The sequence below is a fragment of the Dermochelys coriacea genome, chromosome 5 (assembly GCF_009764565.3).
Source record: "Dermochelys coriacea isolate rDerCor1 chromosome 5, rDerCor1.pri.v4, whole genome shotgun sequence".
Lineage (NCBI taxonomy): Eukaryota > Metazoa > Chordata > Testudines > Dermochelyidae > Dermochelys > Dermochelys coriacea.
In genome coordinates, this window is record NC_050072.1 from 89701676 (window position 1) to 89725047 (window position 23372).

At 40.9% G+C, this 23372-nt stretch overlaps 2 protein-coding genes across 4 annotated transcripts in view; one reads left to right on the plus strand and one right to left on the minus strand.

Annotated features, from left to right (window-relative positions):
- Positions 1 to 403: 403 nt before the first annotated feature.
- On the minus strand, positions 404 to 6932 carry LOC122460469. The gene is made up of 3 exons (XM_043515469.1): positions 6875 to 6932; positions 1989 to 2713; positions 404 to 932 (listed from the first exon to the last, which is right to left on the minus strand). The coding sequence occupies exons 1-3, from the start codon at positions 6930 to 6932 to the stop codon at positions 663 to 665; spliced, it is 1053 nt and encodes a 350-aa protein (XP_043371404.1). The 3' UTR covers positions 404 to 662.
- SLC35D2 (solute carrier family 35 member D2) overlaps positions 2469 to 23372 on the plus strand; it is a 31443-nt gene continuing 10539 nt past the window's right edge. Inside the window, exons 1-9 of one of the 3 annotated variants that reach the window (XM_038401972.2) lie at positions 2469 to 2605; positions 7060 to 7093; positions 8736 to 8822; positions 12328 to 12395; positions 14980 to 15051; positions 16170 to 16238; positions 17343 to 17445; positions 19167 to 19259; positions 23087 to 23154. In XM_038401972.2, coding sequence (XP_038257900.1) covers positions 2469 to 2605; positions 7060 to 7093; positions 8736 to 8822; positions 12328 to 12395; positions 14980 to 15051; positions 16170 to 16238; positions 17343 to 17445; positions 19167 to 19259; positions 23087 to 23154 — 731 coding nt within the window. The remainder of the gene's footprint in view (positions 2606 to 7059; positions 7094 to 8735; positions 8823 to 12327; positions 12396 to 14979; positions 15052 to 16169; positions 16239 to 17342; positions 17446 to 19166; positions 19260 to 23086; positions 23155 to 23372) is intronic. The other 2 variants (XM_038401973.2, XM_038401974.2) reach the window with 2 other exon arrangements.

The following is a 23372-nucleotide window of genomic DNA, read 5'->3' on the forward strand; positions in this document are numbered from 1 at the left end:
TCGCCCCAAGAGCCCGCACCAAATAACTTCCTTCCCAAAATAAAAGCCACTTACCGGGAACCTCTTCTGGTGTCCTTCCCCAAGCATTGGCCGCCACTACTGGCTGCCTTCCTCCTGGCTTGAGAACAGCTCCTGGCTGCATGTATCTAGGGATTCCGGGGTGTCTTCCTCCGCCGGAGTTCCCTCGCTCCCACTTTGCTCCTCCTCCTGCCTTGTTGCACTGGGCTCTGAGGTGTCCATGGTGGTACTTGGTGTGGAGGTGGGGTCCAGCTCTTTGTAGAAATGGCAGATCACAGGAGCAGCACCGGAGCGGCTGTTTGCCTCACGGGCTTTGCGGTAGGCATTCTGCAGCTCCTTCTTATCTCTTTAATCCTGCACTGCAGTGCGTCCCAGTAATGGCCCCTTTCCATCATGTCCCTTGATATCTTCCCAAAGGTATCGTAATTCCTACAGCTGAAGCGCAGCTGGGACTGGGCAGCTTCCTCCCCCCGAATGCTGATGAGGTCCAGCACCTTGCCATTGTTCCATACTGGGGCTTGCCAGGCGCATGGAGGCCTGGTCACCTGGAAAGATTCGCTATGAGCACTCCACGCCTGGCTGAGCAATCAGAAAGGGGATTTTCAAAATTCCCAGAGAATTTAAAGGGCGGGTCTGACGGTTGGTCACCTGAGGGCAGGGCAGTAGAGTTCAAAGTGATGACCGGAGTGGCTAGCACAGGCATTGTGGGACACTTCTGGAGGCCGATCACAGCGCACTATAGGACCAGGGCATCCACACTGGTGCCGCGGCGCTCCCGCAGGGATGCAGGAAACCTTATTCCACTCGCCGAGGTGGAGTAACCGCGGTGCTGTAGTCGCGGAGTCAGAGCGCTCTACGTGCCTTGCCAGTGTGGACGGGTAGCGAGCTGGTGCACCAGGGGCTCCTTTATTGCACTGTAACTCACAAGTACGGCCAAAATAAGTTTAAAAAACGCACCGTAAGTTAAATGGGTGCAATAATTGTGTAGCGAGAGCTTAAATATTCAATCACTGCTTTTCAAATTCCTTACATTTAATTCATGTTTAACACTGGTGAATATGTACATAGTATGTATTTCTAGCCACTCAATTCATCCTCAGAAACAAAAAACTGCCACAAGCGCATACCCTAACAATCACTAAACTCTAGCTTTGCACGTCCTTTTCCATTGTGGGGGTTTGGGTTTGTTTGCTATCATACCTACAGGCCCCATGCTGACATGCACATCGCACACAGACCTAGGAGTCAGAGTAGCAGCCGTGTTAGTCCGTATTCGCAAAAAGAAAAGGAGTACTTGTGGCACCTTAGAGACTAACAAATTTATTAGAGCATAAGCTTTCGTGAGCTACAGCTCACTTCATCGGATGCATTTGGTAGAAAAAACAGAGGAGAGATTTGTATACACACACACAGAGAACATGAAACAATGGGTTTATCATACACACTGTAAGGAGAGGTTTCAGAGTAGCAGCCGTGTTAGTCCGTATTCGCAAAAAGAAAAGGAGGACTTGTGGCGCCTTAGAGACTAACAAATTTATTAGAGCATAAGCTTTCGATGAAGTGAGCTGTAGCTCACGAAAGCTTATGCTCTAATACATTTGTTAGTCTCTAAGGTGCCACAAGTCCTCCTTTTCTTTTTACTGTAAGGAGAGTGATCACTTAAGTACTCCTTTTCTTTTTGCGAATATAGACTAACACGGCTGCTACTCTGAAACCTGTGATCACTTAAGATGAGCCATCACCAGCAGCAGGGGGGGGGAAAGGAGGAAAACCTTTCATGGGGACAAGCAAGGTAGGCTAATTCCAGCAGTTAACAAGACTATCAGAGGAACAGTGGGGGGGGAGAAATAGCAGGGGGCAATAGTTTTACTGTGTGTAATGACTCATCCATTCCCAGTCTCTATTCAAGCCCAGGAGCGGACGTGTGGCGCTGAGAGAGAGGAACGAATTCGGAAGGCAAAGACGCCCACCTGGCTGGGACGCGGGCGGAAACCGCTCAGCTGGCGTCTCTCTCCAGCGCCGGGCCGGGCCCGCGGAGGCGCTAGTCTACCCAACTTTTCCAGGCTCCAGCCTACGCGCTGGAGCTGCTGGGCTCCATCCACGCCGGGGCTCAGCCCGAACCGGGCAAAGGGCCTGGCAGCGCAGCCGGGCGACGGGACCCCGCGCCCGGCCCCAGCCACACGCCTCCGAGGCGTCAGCCGGGCAGAGGCAGAGGCAGCGGCGAGGCGCCCGCGCCTGCGCAGGGAGGGCGGGGACTGGCTGGGCGCGAGCTCTTCCTGTTTCGCCGCCTTGGTGCTGAGGAAGGAGGGGCTGGGCCGGCGGCGCTTGCCCTGGGTCTCTCTCCCCCCCCCCCCCCCCCGGGCCGCGGGCATGTCCGGCGGCGCGGCTCGCCGCTCTCCAGGGGCTGGGGTTTGTCGTCGGCGGCCCAGGCACGTTGCACGGCCGAGGAGATGAGCGCTGGGCAGCCCGAGGAGGAGCCGGCTGCTGCCGCCCAGCCGCCGCTGGCCAGGCTGCTTTCCGCCTTCTTCTATGGAACCTGCTCTTTCCTGATCGTCCTGGTGAACAAGACCGTGCTGACCACTTACCGGTGAGACGAGGGGCCAGGGCTCCGGTCCCTCTGCCCGGCTCCTCCCCAGCTTCACTTCCTCCGCTCCCCCTCGGACAACGCCGCTCACGCCCACGCGCGATTTGCCAGCTGCAAAAGGAATATTTATGCTGGGGCTGGCCCTCCATCCTCCAAAGTGGGCGCGGGAGCCAGCCCCAATCCTAGCTGCTGCTGCTGCCCCCCCTTCCCCCCCCCGGGCTTTCTTAGTTCTCCGTCCTGTCTGCAAATCCGTGGGTAGGACTAGCCGGCTTTTGGAGGGGCCCGAGGAGGGATTCAAGGTGTCTGCACCAAAACATATATATATATATATATATATATATATATATATATATATATAACTAGGGTTAGAGAGACACTTCCTTCGTTCAGGGTGTGCTGGCTCGCTGGATAACTTGCTGTGTTACACACATTATATACCTGTACTTTACATGCTCACTTTCATTCTGAAGGATCCCAAAGCGTACATAAGGACCATGAGTGAAATAATGGAGCCACATCTTGGGTGGAGGTCAGAGGCAACCAGCCAGTGAAGTGCACTACTGTGGAGGGGGGAAAATATACTTGTATATAGAGAAATATATTAAGATTTTACTTATGCCAGACAACTCTGCCTATTTTAATGGGAGACACCAACATCCAGGGTTCCCATAGATTATGTAATTTAGTTGGCCACCTACATCATCTATATCTAATGCTGGTTCTGTACAGAGGATAAATCAGCAGTAAATTACACGTGCTAGGTTGAGGAAAGGTTATGTTCTTTGATTTTCACCTATAAGATAGCATTGGTCAAGTGATACAATTCCAAGTTTGTCTTATCAAGGAATCTCTAGAGTTGCAAAGGAAACACTTTTTCCATTGCAAAGCAGGTTGGTTTACAATATCAGTACTGTCAAACAACGTTCACAGACTTTTTCATCACTGTAAACGATGTCTGTAGTTTTAAGTACAAGGATGTAGTTGTGATGCTGACGGAACAGGTGCCAGCTCATGCCCAGCCTCACTGAACACTTACAAATGCAGAGCTCGAAACCAGTCTTGTTTACTTGTGTGTTAACATCATCAAAATAGATATTAGATATTATGTTGATAAGATATTAGATGTTTTGTGTTTGTATTTCATAAAATGCTTGTAGGATGCTGCATGTATTGATCTCACTTATAATCTCTATAGCCCATGGTGTAAAGCTATATTGAGTGCTTGCATTGTAAACCTCTGTAATTGTATAATTCAACAAATCAGAAAAGAAGCATTGATTACGGTAAAGTGCTCGCCCTGCATACAAGAATGGTCCACTAAAAGCAATTGACATATTCTGTAGCATCAGAGGGCAGAGACTTTGTTGATTGCATTTCTAACTGCCTCCCTGAAGAAGAGAACTCATCCCATCAGTTTTGGGCTCTGGAGAGAAGGGGATAAAAATCCCTGACAAGGAGAAATTGAATCTTTTATGCTGTCTGGACTCTGAGTGGCAAGGATTCCTAAACATAAGTATAGAGATATCCATGCCACTTGGCGTGGGTTAGCCCTGAAAAAAGACATTTTGCATTGACCAATCACTACAACACTGTCATTCTTAGGATTTAGACTGCAACTCATTTGTGTTATATGCTTACTTGCTTGCTTTAACCTGTAAATAACTCTTATTTCTTTTTCTTAATAACCCTTTAGTTAGTTTATTACAGAATTGGCTACAAGGGTTGTCTTGGTGTGAGATCTGAGATACCAATTGACCTGGGATAAGTGACCTGTCTCTTGGGACTGGGAGCAACCTGAATATTTTGTGCTTTTTGGTGTAAGTGACCATTTATCACTAAATCCAGCTTGCCTGGGTGGCAAGATAGACTGGAGAGCCTAAGGAGACTGTCTGTGACTCCATGGTAAGACAGTTATAGTGATTCAGGAGTTCAGATTATATACCAGGTTGGTAAAATCTAATTATAGAAAATACCACCAGTTTGGCGTGTCTGCCCTGTTTTTGACAGTCTGCCCTGAGGTAGGCACTCACAGTCCTGAGCCACTCCAGACAGCTTGTCAATAGTAATAGACTTATAAATGCTCAAGCACTCCCTGAAACTGACATTTACAAAGATCCAGGCCGGGTGTGGTTAATCCATTTAATTTTAGATCAGATTTAGTTCCAATATGCACAAATAATGAAAGCAGTGTGGTAAAAAAATAAGGGTTTTTATTGCTTTTTCCCCTCAACATTTTATCATAATGTTTTTTCAGAAATGTCGACCATCTCCATAGCTGGTCAAAACCCACCTGAAACTGTCAGGAAAAATTTAGGCTCTTTTGAAAATTCCTGCTTAAGTGACTTATTTGCAGTCACAGAGGGAGTCTGAATCCAGATCTCCTGAATTCCAAATCAGATCCTTACACATAAGATCATTCTTCTACCTACGTGCTCACAAAAAACCTCAGGGCAAATTGAAGGCCTATGTCCTACATCGAGGCTCACTAACACAGATCCCTGTGGCCAATGGAATCCCATTGATTTGATTAGAAAACAAAATCAAATACAGAATTAATCCCAGTTCAAGTAATAGAACAAGTCTAATAAAAAATTAGTAAAAAAAGTGAATAAGGTCAACGAGTGAATATGATTATTAGTGTTGTAATCCCATCACCAGTAGCAGCACAGAAGTCAAACAACTACTGTTGTTAAATCTTTCCCTCTTAGGTATGGGAGAAAAATAATAAAGAAGCATTTTCCTGATTTGAAGATTCTTGACAGTTTAGCAGCAAAACCACTGTTCCGTCACATACAAAAGATTGGAATTCCCCAAACACCTGTTTAGCGCCTAATTATCTGTATACCTGAAAGTCCAGCTATTTGTAGGAATCATTGTCTCTCACAGACTGACAGATAAATTCTGCAATCAAGAACCACAACAATGTACAAAACTTTGTGTTTTGAACTAGGGATGGAAGAATTTTTTTTGATATCCTGCATTTTAAGGTATACAAAGGAAAACAGTTGTAAAACTAAAAACAGACTTCTATTAAATTAATAATAAACAAAAGATATTACATCTTTTGGCTTGAAACAATAATCACATTCAGTCACAGTCCTCTTGGCCAGATGTTACTTCTGGGATTCCTCACCCTTAGCTAAAGAATATTGCCGTCTTTACAGAGCCCAGTCTCTCTCTTTAAACTTATTTATTCCAATATTTATCAGAAGCTGAGGAAAAAATGGTATACAATTTCTCCTGCATTTGCTAAAAGCTAGTGCTCTTTGAAACATACGACTATGGTCTATTACGTGTCTCCCAGATCTTCATATAATACAAGCTTTCATTTGTTGTATAGATGGATACAGACCATGTACTCATATAGTGATGAACAGAATATGCTATACATCTATCAGTAAATATCCTGTCTCTTCCTTTCTGTATTTCCAGAATCTCATCTCTATTTCCCAGAAGTTTTCTCTCTTGTGGACCTTTTGGACCCTCTCTTTATATTATGATTTGAATATAGTTATGACATTCTTCCTGCTCTGTTCAGATTGTTTCTACTGCTAACCCTACAGTTCTGGTCTGAGGTCACTCAGCTGAGAAGGGCACTTCCTAGTACTTGCTCAGTTTTTAGTAACCTCTGTGATTCATAATCACACTGTCATGGAGTGCTGGATGCTGGATACTGGCACAGTTAGAAAGCTTGCCAAGAAATCAGATGCTTGCTTCCTTAAGCTACATGCAGACTTGCACCAAAATAGGGTCTAATTCATGTTTTGCTATTGTGGTGAAAGTTTGTGTGCAAAACAACCCTGGTGCTGATCAGTCCTGCGAGATGCTAAGTGCCTCCTGAGAAGCAGTGCCCTATTAAATTCATGGAGAGTTGAGGTCTTTCAGCACTTAACAAGTTTGCACCCACAGATTCTGGCCTGTGTTGCTATGGGATAAGAAGCATCTGCAGGAACTTGTTGCTAGACCCATCTCCTAACATCAAGATACCCATGGAGAATTAGTGCCTTAAATTTTTTTAAAAATTAATTTATTATGGATTAAAAAAAGGTCCTTAGGGGCTTTATGATTCTACAAATATCCTACTCAAACTGCATCCCTTCCTTTGAAGTATCTTTTTGCTTTGGGCTGAAGCCAATCCAGAGGGTGGAGAAATAGGCTTTTTTTTAAGCAGCCAATGTATGTTTCTGCAACATTTATACAGCCTGTGATATATTGTATTTTGGGAGGGTGTGGAGGAGGGAATTGCCTTTGATTAGAATAGTACAAGATTACCTGGGACTTCAGTGACAGATGTCGGTTGCTCAGCACTTTTGAAAATTTGGCCAGTCATGTAGGTATCTAACATGGATTTAGACACCCATTTTTGATAAGCTTGGCGTAAAGGAATAGGTACCCTATTGCTTCCTCACACTTTTGTTGTTGTGGTATGTGTGTTTATAGTTCTCTTTTCTTTTCAGATTCCCATCTCCAATGGTTCTTGGAATTGGACAGGTATGTTCAACAATAACACTTAATATACTGTAGTTAAGATTGATAATAAAATTAAGTGCTTTCATCTTACAGTGCAATACTATTGTTATGGAAGAAATCACTCTTCCTCACAGTTTATTTTATTTTAATGCCCTGGAGGAAATTAGGATCCAATTCAACCCTTATGTGGGAAAACCCATGTAGAGGACTGGAAATGCCACAAACTTTTCTCTTGAAAAATTCAGTCAACAAGATACTCAGCCCTCAAAATCTGCTAGTTCCCCAGATCCATATGGATCCCAGGGGATCCACTGAAGACCTGGAATGTATGTGTGGTGGCACTGTCTCTGCATTCCCTCACAGTTCTGTCTAATTCCCTTGCAGTTTGCTAATAGGGATCCACATAATTTTTATTCTTTGCCTACAGAGGCCGAGGGGACAATAAAACTGAGGACAATGGTGTAGTAGGAGAAAGGGAGAAATCTTTGTTGAAACTGGTAAAAGAAATATCTAACCATTTGTCTACACTGGGAAAGAAAAGAGTTGATTACTCAAAGAAGGAATGGGTGGGGAGAATAGAGCCTTAGGGGGAAGTCTTATTTGTTGTTAATTTAAACAATTTAAGAGAGAGCTGTGATTTTTAAATGAGGGCAAGAAGGTGCTGAGATCAGAGAACAAAAGGGAAACAGTGGGCCACAAGCACCTCTCTGCAAATTGATATAGAGGGAAGCAAAATGGCCAGAAGAGAGCTCAGTTATGTGAAAGAAAAGAGCAGGACTGCAGTGGCATGCTGTCTACCTCCAGAGACTGTGGGAACATCTCCATACAACAAATGCATCTTTGGGGCTCCTCAGCCTTGAAATGGGAGTAGGGAACTCTTGTTCTCCATGGTATATTCTCCTCTGTACCATGCAGATTTCTGCTGGAAAGTTGGTGAGGTGATAATTTCTCCTATGTACGTAGGGTAGTGACTGATCTCCCTGACCTCACTGAGGAGGTTGAAATGTAGAGGTGCTGGTGAAGTCCCAATGGCGCCAGGGCTCCTAAGGGAGTCATGTTGCTGTAAAAGAGCAGAAAAACCAGGGGAGCACTTCAGAGTGAGCCAAGTTCTGCACGGATGCAGCCAGATTTCCTCACAGAACCTAAGAATCCATGGGGTTTCCATGCTTTCTCTCCATACATACATGGATTACTAATTGCTTTGCCACTATATTGGTCCACACACAGCCCTCTCTCTCACACATCATTAGGAAAGCTGTAGGACTGGGTCTTCTTTATTCATCTGCATTCTGATTGGTTGAGAGAATCCACGAGTAATAAGACATTTGCATAGAGCATTGATCATCTGTTTTCTTTGGTCAATTACCCAATGAGCATATACAGTATGTTAAGGTGTCACTAATGTTCTCATGCCAGTAAAGCATGTCATATTTGTATTGTAGTTTCAACCAATATGGTTGGTAAAAAAAAGAAAAATATCCCAACTGTTTCTTTGTACTCTGTTACTGTCCTTTGAAAGTTACACTTAATAGATATGCTGTCTAGTATTGTACTTGTCAAATATGTGTAATGAACTTGTCTTGAAAACGGTTATTATATATGTGGGTTTAAAATAGCTTTTGGCTCTTACATTGTGTCTTGCTTTTCTTTTCTTTTTTCTTAGATGGCAACCACCATACTTATTCTGTATGTGTCAAAATTAAATAAGATTATTCACTTCCCTGATTTGGACAAAAATATCCCTGTGAAGGTATGAAATGTCTGGATTTTGATTTAGAAGGAAATTATACTTTGTCAATAGTCTTCTTACTGTAGTTTTTCAAAAATGTTTTCTTTGGACAGAAGCTACAATGGAAAAATTGCAAACATTCTGACTTTTCCAGATGTTCCATGAAATTTTGATTTTGTGTCTTTATTTTATTAATTTGTTGTAAGTAGATAATTTGATTTTATGATAACAATCTTGCATTTTATAGAGACAGAATTAAAGTGCAGTTTGATTATGTAGTTTGTGTTTGGCATGAGAGAGGATGCGTTTGAGACGGTAGTGTCTAACAATAAAATTATCTTCTCAGATCAGCCCCACAGTTTGACTCCAGTATTCTGCAGTGGGAAAACACTATTATTATTATTATTATTTATTATTTATTATTTAAATATATGCAAATAGGACCCATTGTACTACATGTGCTACATACACATAGTAAGAGTGCTTATAGTCTGAAAAGGCAAGACAAAGAATAGGAGAAAGGATCTAGTATCTCAATTTGTCATACTGGGAACTGAGACACAGAGTGAATAAGGCACTGATCCTGCAGTGACATGCACATAGGCAGACGCTTGCACCACTGCAGAACGCCATGGAAGTCACTGGGACTTTTGATGGGTGCAGAGGTCTGCCCGTGTGCATCTTGATGCAGGATCAGGGCCTAAGTGCTTTGCCCAAAGTCACACAGGAAGTCTGGGTTCAATTCCCAGTTCTTCCATTGATCTCTTCTGTCCCAGCCTGGCACCTTAATTACAGAACTATCCTTCCTATAGGGCCTAAGAAGTTTTAGCATGAACACACCTTACAACTAAAGAGCCTGATCCCAAGAGCCCTATTTACATGGAATTCCCATTGAAATCAATGGCCCTTCTATGTATAGAAGTCTTGCAGGAACACCTATGACCATGGGGGACACCTGTTTTTCTCCTTAATGTGGTCAGGGAAGAAGTCTCAGTGGGTAGGTTGGTACTAAGAGCAGTAGCTCAAATGTCACAAACGTATCGGATCCTTGAGACAAACTTGTTCCCCATGCATACTGCTCCCCCACATACATTCTTTCCTTGCTGTTCCCTCGGTGCGAGGCGTTTTCTTTTATATTTTTCAGTATTAATGCTTTGGAGGTTTTCTGGAACTATATCTTGAGCAATCAGTGTTGCAATATTTCAGCAGCTATGTACCAGCCATAATACCGGATTTTCCTAGTCTCAGCACGTCAGTTGCGTTTATATTTGTTGATTCTTTTAGTTTGTAAAGTGTATTTAGGCTGTAATTAACTGTAGCACAGTTAGACTCCCTTTCACTTTCAAGTTTTCTTACATCACTGTGGCTTCTCATTCCCAGTATAGAGTACTCTAGCATTGCTCTTATCCATCATGCTGAAGGAGAGCCAGAGGCCACAAAATGAAACAAAAAGGCCTCCTGCTAGATGCCAAGCGCTCTCAGCTCCTCTAGAGTTGAGGGTGCTCAGCAGTTGGCATGACTGGACCCACATTTGAGATGGAGAATCTTTAAATTACAGATAAATTTAATCCGAACTTTGAATTTGAGACCTGTGCCTGCAAACTGCTGATTTCAGTGGGAGAAGCTCTCGGTATTTGGCTTTTGTTCGGCAAATTTTTCACTGCCCTCTGGGATTCTGCTAGTTGAGCTGCAGTTGTCTGTGTTTTTTCACCATTACAATAAGTGAAAATATATTCTCTTTTCCATTGCTCTCAGTTCCATTTTCACCCCATATCTAAAGTTCTCTTTCTGGATAAAATACTGCAGCAGGGGGTTGTTATTGCTAAATGTTTGCAGGGTCATTTTATGAGAGATTTGTAGGCTGTAAATATACTGTCGCTCCGTTCCGCTTGCGTCTCCTTTGTTCTTCCCTTCCACTTGAAAGCAAATATGGCATACTTTTAAAAATAAATAAAATGTTCATGTCTATATGCTTTTGTCACATAGAGCTTTAAAAGCACATAATTCAATGTCTCTTGGGGAACACACACAGCAACACCAGGCATGGTTGTGGTATGTCCACTCCCCCCTCCATGCCGGTCCAGGTCTGCTAGCTCATGTAGAGCCAGGCCAGAGCTATGGCTCCTCTCTGTCCCCTCTGGTTCCTCTGTTGGCTTTAGACTCCCATGGTCTTTCTGTGTCAGGGATACATAGCTCCTTGCACGCTCTGTTCAGGCTAGATGCAATCTGTTGTTGTTATTTGTTTGTATCGTGGTAGGGCCCAAAGGCTCCTGTCAGAGTCATAGGGTTGTCAACTTTCTAATCACAGAAAAGTGAACACTCCAGCTCCAAGGCCCCGCCCCCTCTCACTCCATCCCCCCTTCCTCCTTTGCTTGCTCTCCCCACTCCCCCTCACTCACTTTGACTGGGCTGGGGCCGGGGGTTGGGCTGGGGGTCGGGTCGGGTTTGAGGACTGTGGCTGGGGGAGTAGGCTCTGGGGTGGGGTCAGGCATAAGAGTTTTGGGATGCAGGAGGGGGCTCAGGGCTGGGGCAGGGTGTTGGGGTATGCAGAGTGCAGGCTCCGGGAGGGAGTTTTGGTGTGGGAGGGGACTCCGAGCTGGGACGGGGTTGGGGTGTGGAAGGGGCTTGGGGTGCAGAGTCCTGGCAGTGCTTACCATGGCTTTCAGGAAGCGGTCACCAGGTCCCTGCCCTGCAGCCCCTAGGCACGTGGGCGGCGAGGGAGGCTCCGTGCGCTGCCCTCGCGCTCACAGGTGCTGCCTCCGCAGCTCCCATTGGTCGTGGTTCCTGGCCAATGGGCACTGCAGAGCTGACACAAGGGGAGGGGGCGGCACCTGGAGTCTTCCTGGCTGCCCAGGCGCCAAGGGGCCACAAGGACCTGGTGGCCACTTCTGGGAGCCGCGTGGAGCTAGGGCCGAAAACCGGACACCTGGCAATCCTACAGTGTCAGGACCACATTGTTATAGGTGCTGCCCTAAAGGACCTACAATCTAACCTAGCCCTAAACATCTAAATTTTCTTTTCAGCAGTCTGTATAATTTATATGATTGTTCACTAGGACTCCTCAATAGCTGTACTTAAAATAATCTCTTTTTCTATACATAGTAGTATATGCTCTTCTGTGTACTTTACTGTGTCCTTACAGAAGATCACTCGTGCTTTCATTCCACCTGCTCAATTGCTTTCTGTTTTAAATCTAAATAAAAACAGAAGGTCTAGGCTAATCATCAAGTATTAATTTTACAAAAGTGAAACCAGTCAAGTGCTGAGTATTTCTTTTTTAATCTATTATTGAGTCAGATCCTCAGCTAATGTAATTCAGAGTTGCTCTATTGGAGTCAATGGAGCTATGCCAATAAACACCAGTCGAGGATATTGTTTAATAAATTCAGTGGATGTGGGGTTCTTTTCTCCCCCTAAGAAGAATAATCTCTTTTAGGAATTTTACACAAGTAAAATAACTCAAAGTTCCTCAACAGTAGTTTAAAGCTTAGGGTCTAATCCGATTTGTGCTCTGACTTTATTGCAGTTGTTTCCTCTGCCTCTGCTTTATGTTGGAAATCACATAAGTGGATTAACAAGCACCAGCAAACTAAGGTACAGTAAGCGCAGGTCATAGCAGACCATTTGGTTTTTATTATTTTATTCTTGTAGGTACAAAGTTTAAGGTGAAAGGTGAAGATTTTCAAAGCAGTGCTGGGAACTTAGCTGCACATTAATTTTAATAGATGATGTGTGACTAAATCCCCAGCACTGCTTTGAAAATCTCAACCAAAGCCGCTGGTCAGTTTACAATCTCTGTGCTGCCTTTAGGAAGGGTTAGCATGGTTTGTACCAACATAGAGTGTGAACGCAGTTTCACTGCAATAATAAATGTTTGTTAAATGTTTCTTCTCTTCACGTGAATGGCCAGCATTCCATGGATAGCCCAACAAGAGGGGTGAAACCTGTAAGAAAAATGCCTTTACATGCATATGAATAGTTTTGAAATCTATGGTGAAAAGCCATATATAAGAGCTAGGTATTTTTATTTATTTATTTATTTATTTATTTATTTTTCTTTGTAAACAAAAGTCTTGCATGAGTTACGTAGAATGGTACAGGGGATGGATGGAATTCACATGTAGTGGAACCAGCTTGGTTTCACTGGATAGGAAGGGCAGGCTGTGGAGAGGACATACAGAAGGCATACATATTTACATGTTCTGTATGCCCCTGAACACTACTCCATGGTGGTTGCCTTCACACTAGGGCTCCAGGTATAAGGATTATTGACAGGACTGAAATGACTTAGGATCTGCTATATGAATTGAGGGACCAAGCTCCCTGTGGAAAGGGATCATAGGCAGCATGGTTGTAGTAGCACCTGAGGCTGTAGTGGTGCCCATGGAGCAATTTCCAATAATGTTGGAATACTGGAGGGTCCCAAACCGTAGTCTGTGGAAATGGGGCTGATGGTCCTTGTTTCCAGCTGAGAGAAACAGAGTACATGTGAGAGGGAGATGAAATGAAGGAAAAAAGAAGGGCTTAAATTTTCTCCAATAGAACTAAATGCTTAATGCATAGAAGACAACTAAAAACCACAAATACTTTCTTTAATTAACTTTTCCTTGTTTACCCATAAATGGCATTCAGTTGTCACTGGGAGGGGAAGTGGTCTGTGTGAACATAAATGGGCAGGGCAAGTGCTCTGTGAGAGAACCTCTGGTAAAATGTGGACCAAACTTAGAAAAAAACATGAAAACCCCCATCATAAACCTTTCTGTATTTTACAGTGTTTTAATGGTAAATTAAAATAGATTAAAATTAGGAATTAAAAAGGGTTTGGATGTGTGTTTCATATGTTTGAGAGGCTTTGGTGGCGTATATATCTTGTTTTTTTTCTTTTTAAGATAACAAATGAATTTTCTATAATTTAAAGAGAGTGAGGACCTGATTCTGAAACCCTTTACCCATGGTGTATAGCATGTAATCACCAATAGTCCAATTAAAGTCACATGGCAATTTTCCAATGTGACTGATCCTTTTATAACTGTTGTACGGCCGGCAACAATATGGTAGTTAATAATTCATTTGCACATGTGAATTTGGAATTGCTTTCAGCTCAACAAAATCTAACAGTACGTATTGTTGTAGTTTGGTTCACAAATTATTTTGAAATACAAAGGTATTGGTTTATTATAATTCCAAATGCAAGACACCCATCTTCCACTGCAAAAATATACTTTTAGATTTACTCATCACAATTTTTCTCCATGATTTCGTATAATAAATTAAGGAATACTGCAGTGTTTTAATTGTTACTATGTTATTCACCACATGGAATTTTCCACTTCACATCTGGTTTTTGAAAGAATTTGTCCTGAAGACAAGATATAGATGAATAAATCCAAGATTTCAGTGAGTTGTAAGCCTGAAACTAGGATTTGTATAATTTTTTAACATGATCGCTAGTCATTACCTTGTAAAAGGGCTTAATTGGTCCAGATGGCGGAGGTGTCTCATTTCAAAACATCAGCTGCAAAGGCATAATCAATAAACACACAGAATGATGCATTCTGGGGTATTGTGTATCCTAACAATCTGTTGTTCAAATGCCACCATTTTTTTTAATAGATAGGGTTACTACCGACTTACATGTTTCTAGTTCCATCTTTTTGGTTACGTTTCATTTTTTAAACACAAAACCTGTTTGATGTTAAGCACAATCCCTTGAATTATATTTCTTTTATTCATGTACAGAGCCACATTCACTGGTCATCTTTAAACTTTATAATAAAGGCCGTCATTATTTAACATAACCAGGATTTCTACAGAAATCATCAGTTCATAGGGGCTTCATCAGGTAGAATTTGAAAATAACTATTTCTCTTCCTTTTCCTCTTTTCAAACTCTGAGGAGCTTTGTAACAGGTAGCCGGGTTTGGGGTTTTTTTGAAAAATTGGCAGGCCTCTTTATTTGCAGTGATTATGTTATCTAATCTGACTCTGGTGTCAGACTGACATTTTTATGTGTGGTAACAGGCTGAGAATTCATTTTGCTAACTTCTTAATGCTAGTCTATTTAGTTCATCTTCTGCTTAGTGAAGTTAGGTAAGAATTAAACGAATAAAAATGCCTTGCATTTGACACAGTGCTTGGATCATTTTTTTTCTTTTTTCTTTTTTCCTTTTTTTGGACAGTTTGCCGATGTTTACAGTGCTCAGGAAGTTTACCATTCCACTTACATTACTGCTGGAAATCATCATACTTGGGTGATTTTTGTTTATTTGTTTCATTTGCAAAATACCTTTTATTTGATATCATTACCAAGTGGAGGATTTGTCGTATTCAGTCAGGCTGTTGCATGGCTGATTTTCACTGATTAGAGAAACTCAGAGGAAAAAGTATAGAAACTAGTTAGAATTTATTTGTGAAAATAAAAAATATATACATTTTTGTGGATCTAGGACAAAATCCACTCACTTTAATTCATATGAGTGAGTCTAGTGACTTCACTTCACCTGAGTAAGATAAGCAGGGTTTGGTCCAAATTGTTGTTTGTTTGGCTAAGGTCTGCTCTTTTTAGACACCAATCCTGCAAACTGCTCCAAACAGGCAGAGCCTTGTGCCCACATGGAGCCCTGTTGAAGTCAGTGGAGCTATGCAGGAGTTCTGCTCATGCAGATCAGCTTGCTGGGTTGGGCCTTAAAATGTATCTGCTCAATAAGGCAAAGTGGGCATCTACCAATCTGTGTAAACAGCATTCTTTGGCCAAATTAATTAAAAATATATCAGGTGTTTGGTATAAAAGAAATTTGAGTTGTAATAACCAGTCCCAGAATCAACAAACCAAATCATACAGTCAGTTACACAAATGCCACCCTATTGAAGACTGTGGGTGCATCAGTGTACCTGAGGCAGAATTTGTTCCACTGTCACCAGCATTGAAACATATTTTTCTTGGCTTTACTTTGGAAATTATGTAACAGTAGAGGACCTTTGACAATTTGTGACACTGTTTATCAAGCTGTGTTTACAGAACCCAAAGTATTAGAGTATTAGCATTGTTACAATAACAATATCTGAAGAAAAACTATACTTAAATTATGACAAGATTAGCAAAGTAAAACATCAATAAGAATCCTGTCAGACTGCAGATTTTCTTACTTACTGGTTTTATATATTCACAGGGTCAAATCCTGAAGGCCTTACAGGCAGAACTCTCCTTGATGTCAGAAAGAACTTTGCTTGCTTAGGGCCACCAAGATTTGTCCTTCTGTTAGCTATTTTCCAAATACTAATTGTTTTTGAAGCCTTTTAAATGGACTGGAAGCCAATTAGATTCTCTTCTAATATTCTAAATATGAACTTGTCTGATTTTTGTTTACAGGAAACGATATTCTCTGGGTATTATAGTCAGTGTATTTGCCATCATTCTTGGGGCTTTCATAGCTGCTGGGTAAGGCTTTCACTTGATCTCATTAAGTAATGTTTAGAGGGGTTTTTTTGTTTGTTTTTGTTTTGGTTATTCAGGGGCTAATCTGCCCCTAGATGAGTGCAAATCCTATTAAAGAAATAAATTAGAGATCTACTTAAAGTGGATGGCGGGGGGGGGGGGAGGGTCACAATCATATAAGGGCAAAATCTAGATCTAACTGAACAATGTTTGTGTTAGCCACATTTTTACTAAGTTTTGCATATACATGCTAATATAAATAACATCGCAAGCCAAGACTACACAAGGGCAACTGTTTTTCCTTGATAAAATTCTAAATATAATCAAACATAAGAACCCTCCCACCCCAATCCTTGATAGAAAGGGGGTGGTCTGTTGGTTGTCATGTAATTAGAGTAGGCAATGTACATAGTTCATATAATTTTGTACAAGTTTAAATTTGAGATGGATCACTTTGGCGGGGAGGGGGAAGGAGAAGCTGTATTCTGCTGTCTCCTCTGCCTTTCCTGTTAGAAAATTATTTTATTCGGATGGAATTCCATGAGAAATGTAGCATATTTTGGTTAGCTACATACAAAGTATAAAGCAGTTAGATATAGTTGAGTGAATGATTTCCATCTGGCATGAATTTAATGGCTCCACCATCACTTAAACAAATTGCCCTATTTGAGAATAATAATCAAACAAAACAGAAGAGACAGTTATTTCCTGTCGGATTCTACTTATACAAATTGGTATACAGATTCTAATCTGTAGTTACTGCTTGTGTGAAAAAGATCAGTAAGTATTGGACATGTTGTCAGAACTGAGCTAGATGGAAAAACAGGGCAAAAGTAGAATGGAACAGTATTGATAGTCCTTTATTGTATGAATTTCTGTGAAGAGCTGACTTGTTTGTAATATTGACATATTTGTGGAAATGTAAAATAGTTCAGCATACAAAAAAGACTTAAGACAAAACCCTGAATTTGCTGAGGTTTTCAAGGTTTATATTCTTTTGTGTGTGTGTGTGTGTGTGTGTGTGTGTGTGTGTGTATGTATGTGTGTGTGTGTATATATATATATATATATATATATATATATATATAAAAATAATTTTTTTTCCAGATCAGATCTCTCTTTTAATTTGAAAGGCTACACCTTTGTGTTGCTAAATGATATCTTCACGGCAGCAAATGGAGTATACACTAAACAGAAAATGGATCCAAAGGTAATTTTGTGGTGATCAGGTTGCACTTAGTCATTTTGTGTATGTGATAATGGAAAGTCATCTACTGTTATGTGACTTCTTGCGTACGAGCAGGGTAACACCAAATTTAACAAATAGAGTTAATTTCTTTTGCCTTCATTATTCCAGTTAATTTACATACTCTTAATATAGATTGGCTTAGGGAAAAGCTGTTAGGAATTTCTCGGCCTACGCCTGGGTGAGTAACATATTTGATTTTCACCCAATTTAGCCTTTGAGGCAGAGGGTAACATAATCTTGTTTTACTAAAGGAGGAAAAAATAAACTTCACTTTCTCAAAAAGTAATTATATTCAGAAACTAGAGTAAAAGCAAAATGTGTTTGATACCATGCGTATCTAGAAGAGAACAATTTTTTGGCCACAAATGATCTTTATCAAAGCAAAAGATTATATAAAATGATTTGGGAATGATGTTAATCTCAATCCAGTTTTTAGTAGCCAAGTGTTTTATATCACTAAATGTGCCAACTGTTGTGGTGATGCTGGTATAATAGGTGGCATTGGAGAGCCCCGGAACTGAACGTGCATGAAAAATGAACCATCTTGCCCCAGTGGGTGGTTCCACAAGAACATGTCTGAAGCATATAAGTAAGGACTTTGTGGAAGGTTGCCTCTTTCTATGCTGTACTCACCTGGGTGGTATTGTGACTCCATTAAGCAATTTAATCTCACAATCATTTTATATTTTTTTTTCCAAACTAACAAAATCTTTGAATTTTACTCTGTTATTTTTAAAAAGAAGCCATTTTGGAGTTACAATTCTTGTTTTCTTCAGTTTTTCTTGTTTTTTTCTAATGCAGAAATGACCAAAACAAAATGGTGCAAGAATAAACTAACACAAAAAGAACAGATTATGCACTAATCCCTTGTAATTCAAGAAGCAATTTGTTCTTCAAAACAAGAAGTGCTATAAAGCTGGCAGGTTATATAGCCTTAAACACCAAGCATTAAACACCTTGGGTGAAATCCTGGCCCTACCGAAGTCGATGGGAGTTTTCAGGATTTCATCCCTACACCGATTATATGTCCTTTAGTAATCACAGAGGTCAAACTGAATTTATTCTATGCATTGTACTCCATCTATTTCTGCAGAATTTAAGCTTTCATTTTAAAGCAAAAATTAAAACCCAGATATTTGGCTACAGTCAGGGACCACACAGTGTCGCTAAAAGGTGACCTTTGGACTCCACTGATTCTTGGCTTCCCCTGTACCAGGCAAATCTGTCAACAAAATATACAGCAGCCCCAGGATTGCTCTAGGTTACATCAGTTGCCAGTGACTCAAAGCGCTCCATATTACCACCCTGGGATCATCCAGGGTGGTAGATGTGGTGAGTTCTCTCATGGACAGGCTCTATGTCAGGCTAAATTCTTCAGCTGTGTAACACAAAGCAGTTAAAGATTTAGGCCTAACTGAGTTTCTAACTATATGGTTATGGATATGTATGTTTGAATGTGAACTAGTACAGTGTTGCTTTACTGAGTCTGCAGACAGGCTAACTGAAATGGTAGGTCAGCTCAGTGTTTAGTTTTGAAACCTAATGATAACAAATTTGTCATTTAAATTGTATTGCATGAAGTTTTGCACATTCATAAATAGATTGCCTGAAGGGATATTACAAGGATGTTGGTTGTTATCAAATGGTCCAGGTTTCCAAAAGGTGTGTTTCATTTTTCACAGGAGCTGGGAAAATATGGAGTCCTTTTCTATAATGCTTATTTTATGGTGATACCCACAATGATTCTTAGCTTCTCCACTGGAGACCTTCAGCAGGTGAGCAGCACCATTAGACATCTCACACTACTACGCTACCCTAATTATTTCACCCCTTTTAATTATTTTGCTTTATCTACAGTTCCTTGAAACAAAATGCTCTAGCCTCGTTCTCCAAATTTAGGGCCACATTCTGCCCTGAACTACATCCCTAGGCAATCCTGTTAATTTCATTCGGATTGCACATGGTGTTAGTCCAGCTATGTTCTGGCCATGAATTTTTCAGCCAGCTAGGAAGATTTTTTTTTTTTTTCATGTAGTGAAGTTCAATGACATAAAGTGATGAGTAATCACATGGTAAATTCACTTTCTCTCCATGATAAAGAACAAATAAAGCTACCGTAATTAGCACAACAGTCTTTCCTTTTGACCTTTTCCCATTACAGTTAGAATTATGAGATTATTGCTTTCAGTATCTCTCATTTTGACTCTCTGCTTCATGGGTTTTTACAAGGCACCTTCCCCTCTGTATTTGGAGGCCAGCATTTGGATTCCATATAGCTTGGGCTTTCTCTTCACCAGAAAGATCCTGCAAACCCTTACTCTAATTAGTCCTTTTTATATATTACTAGTCCTCTTCCAGTCAGTGTGTAAAACTTACTAATGAATAGCAGCTGGAATTAGTGTGCCCAAAATAAGGTCCCACCTGTGTCATGTGATTTATATGAGCTTTCAGTTTTGCCAAATGCTCTAAAATGAGGCTGAGAGTAGCCAAAGCAAGCAACTTCCATGCCATCTAGTCTTCTATCAAAGAGAGAATATTCAGAGTTAGCTAGACCCCATTTCCACTTGTGACCTACATATCACTTAGTTATAAACCCAGGATAGCTTAGTGGCCCTTCATAGACAATTATAGCACATCAGTGGAGGCAGTGTTGTACAGTGGATAGAGCACTGGAGACCCACATTCTATTCCTGGCTCTGCCACTGGCCTGCTGGATGACCTTGGGTAAGTCACATCGTCACTGCTCTGAGCCTCAGTTTCCCCATCTGTAAAATGGGTTAATGATACTGACCTCCTTTGTAAAGTGCTTTGCGATCTACAGTTGGAAAGTGCTATATAAGAGTTTATGTATTATCATTATTATTTATTATTATTCATTATATTGTTCTTTGCTGCATGTTGGGCACTTAGTTCTTTGTGTCATTCATACTGGTGTGTTCTTAAAATTCTGCAGTTACGTGGAACATTGTCACCCCACTACAGATATATTATGGCTTAGTTCAGTCCTCTGTGCAAAACATCATCTTGTGGCTTCAGTCCAGTGAACCCGTGTCCCCATCACAAAAACACAGCTTACCAGGGCCCTAGTTGGCAGTCTCAGTGGAGCCTAAGCTTATGTGGTTATAGGGATTGAACTGCTCTCTCACTCTTAGATGTGATCCCTGTAAGCAGGGTTGAGGCATTTTGATGGGAATGCATGAGGAAGTCTGCTCTGCTGCAGTCTGCGCTATGCTTGTTCTGCGAATAAATCAAGGATTTCATTGTCCTGGGCTGTTGCTCTGGCACCTTTCACAAGCAATTTCATGCACAGTTTGTTTTTAAAAAGACCCCACCCCACAAATATATCATGGCTATTGAGAACACATATTTGTACCTATTAGAATTAAGTTCTGTTACTATGAATAAGAGACACTTGTATAGCCGACCCAGCATGATGAATATTTACTTCAAATAATGGAAAATGCCATGGTAATGTGGGAACATTGATGAATGATCTGTAGATCAAGGGAGATACCTATTTTTACCTGGTTGTCATGTAACAGAAATTTTTGTTGCTTTGGTGCTACATTACAAGGTTTTCTGCTGTAATCCAACATGGGCACTGTGCAGTCTATGCCCTGTAATGAGAAGAGACAACCACATGCCAACCAAAATATTTGTGTTCAATCTGTGTGGAATGGAAACTGTTCCCACTCCTGCTGACTTATACAGATCTGGTAGAATAAAGCATCTCATAGGCTGCTGTGAGGAAGAGGTAATCTAGGAGTGTCTGTTATTAATTTGTCCTTAACACAGCTGGCTGATTGATTGTTAGTGGAGTATGAACTAACAAAACAGAAATGAAGTCTCTTCAGTAACTGTAACAATCATGATTCCAGTTTATCATCAAAATTAATGCAAATGAATCTTATTGACACATTTAGTAGAGACTGATATGTGAATTTTGTGTTTAGTTGTGTTTCTTCCCAAGGAACAACCTTCAGAGCGATACATGAGCCTTTTGTTTGACTAGATAAATGAAATTTTTGAGATTCAGAGTAGTCCTACCCTTTTGCACACTGGAAACAAATCTTGTTAACATAAGCGAGTGTTTTGATCTCCCCACACAATACACAATTGCATCTTTTTAGGGAGCAGAGTCAGGGCTTCTTTTCACCTCAAAGGCAAAAACGTGTGCACTTCCAAGAAAATATTGCCCAACACCCATTTGTGAAAATGGTAGAAAAATGAGTGTTCAGTATAGCTAGCCCTCCCTTTCATACAGCTGTGCATAATGAGTGTTGAAAGGACAGAAGATCAAATAAATTATTGTTAATTCCCAAAGCAGCTACAGCTAAGAATCCAAACAAGTCACTTGCGGGGTCTGATTTTCAAAATGAAGAGAGGCCAAATTGCAGTCCTTCTTTGCGTGCACATTTACCATCTGTGCCCAGTAACTGGAGAACTGCATGTAAACAAGGCTAGCAGGTGCCTGCCTGCTGGTATGTGAGTAAATTCCTGCTTTGCATGCAACATGCAGTAAGTATGCCTGTAAAAGAAGGTGTGGCTCCACTTATGGAAACCAATCCCTGGTTTACATCTGTAAAAGGTAGCATAAAAGAGGGTGGGCTATTTTAATTGTTGAGGAAGTTTCCAAAGGTTAAGATTTTCTCCCCCCTCTAAATTATATTGTATCTGCATGCTGAATCCTGCAAACACTTTCTCATATGAGTAGTCCCATTGAATTGTCAGTAGTCTTTATGTGGGTTGAGTAGAATGAGTCTAATTAAGTGAATAAGGATGATTTGCATGATTGGGGTAATAATCCCTTCTATCCAAGGATCTCCTCTAGTGCTTTACAAATATTTACATATTTTAGTCACAAAATACCCCTGTAAGATTAAGAATTATCATGTCCAGCTGTACAGGCAGAAATTGAGGCCCAGGCAGGTTAAGTGATTTGCTCTGGGTCACATCAGAAGCCTGTGGCAGAGAGGGGACTAGATCCCAGAGCTGTTTATATCTAATCTCATACTTAAAAACCTTCTAAAGACACACTAGTTTGTAAAATTTCACTGAAAAGAAGGATTAGGGTCTGATCCTGTATCCAGTAATACCTGTAGCAATCCTACCTTTGCTTTCAGTGGATGCAGAATTAGGCCCTAAAGGCTGTAAATATGCAATACATTGATATAGAATAGGTGTCTTTTCTGGAGAAGGTTTAATTCTTTATCCTTTCACTAGTTTAGTGTAAATTCTATTTTGTTGCATATTAATGATATGCACTATAGACGAGCATCCATGAATGAGAGTTCAAACCAAGATTCTGTATAAAGAGTTACTCATTTGTTGCATAGTGTTTGCAACATGCAGTCTAATGTGACTGCTCTGTAAAGATTGCTATAACAGACAAAATTGAAGAATATGTTACAAATCAATTGTACTGTTAGCCTGCTAAATGTATAAAACTATCTCCCATGTGAATATAAACCCTCCATAATACTAGCATGAATTGTAATCAGTTGTTTTTCTTATTTTGAATATTTTCATTTTAACAATGTTTCCATGAAATTATATATTTAATTACACAGTATTTAATTGCATATTTCTTTCTTTTTAATAGGTCATGGATTTCAAGCACTGGACAAATTTTTTATTTCTCTTTCAGTTTCTTCTCTCCTGCTTCTTGGGGTAAGAAGGCAGTGATAAATGAAGAGGTTTTGGCAGCAATTTTATTTCATCTCTCAGAAATGTAGTTAGTTAGGCAGAAAACAGTAAATCCTCAAGATAGTTCTCTGGGAATTTCTAGGAGAATGTACTTCATTGAAATGAAGCTCAGGAGATTTCTAAGAACACGGACTATGATCAGAACACTTGCTGGCATTTTTATATTTATTTTTTATTTTAAC

What these genes read in the sequence shown, in the direction of transcription:
- LOC122460469 (XM_043515469.1), bottom strand. Translation starts at nt 6,932, where the DNA reads ATGACTGGCCAAATTTTCAAAAGTGCTGAGCAACCGACATCTGTCACT. An exon ending in ATCTGTCACTGAAGTCCCAG is followed by an intron (nt 2,714 to 6,874) that starts GTAATCTTGTAC and finishes TTCCTTTTGCAG; the next exon opens with CTGGCAAATCGCGCGTGGGC. An exon ending in TCCGCCCGCGTCCCAGCCAG is followed by an intron (nt 933 to 1,988) that starts GTGGGCGTCTTT and finishes TGTGAGTTACAG; the next exon opens with TGCAATAAAGGAGCCCCTGG.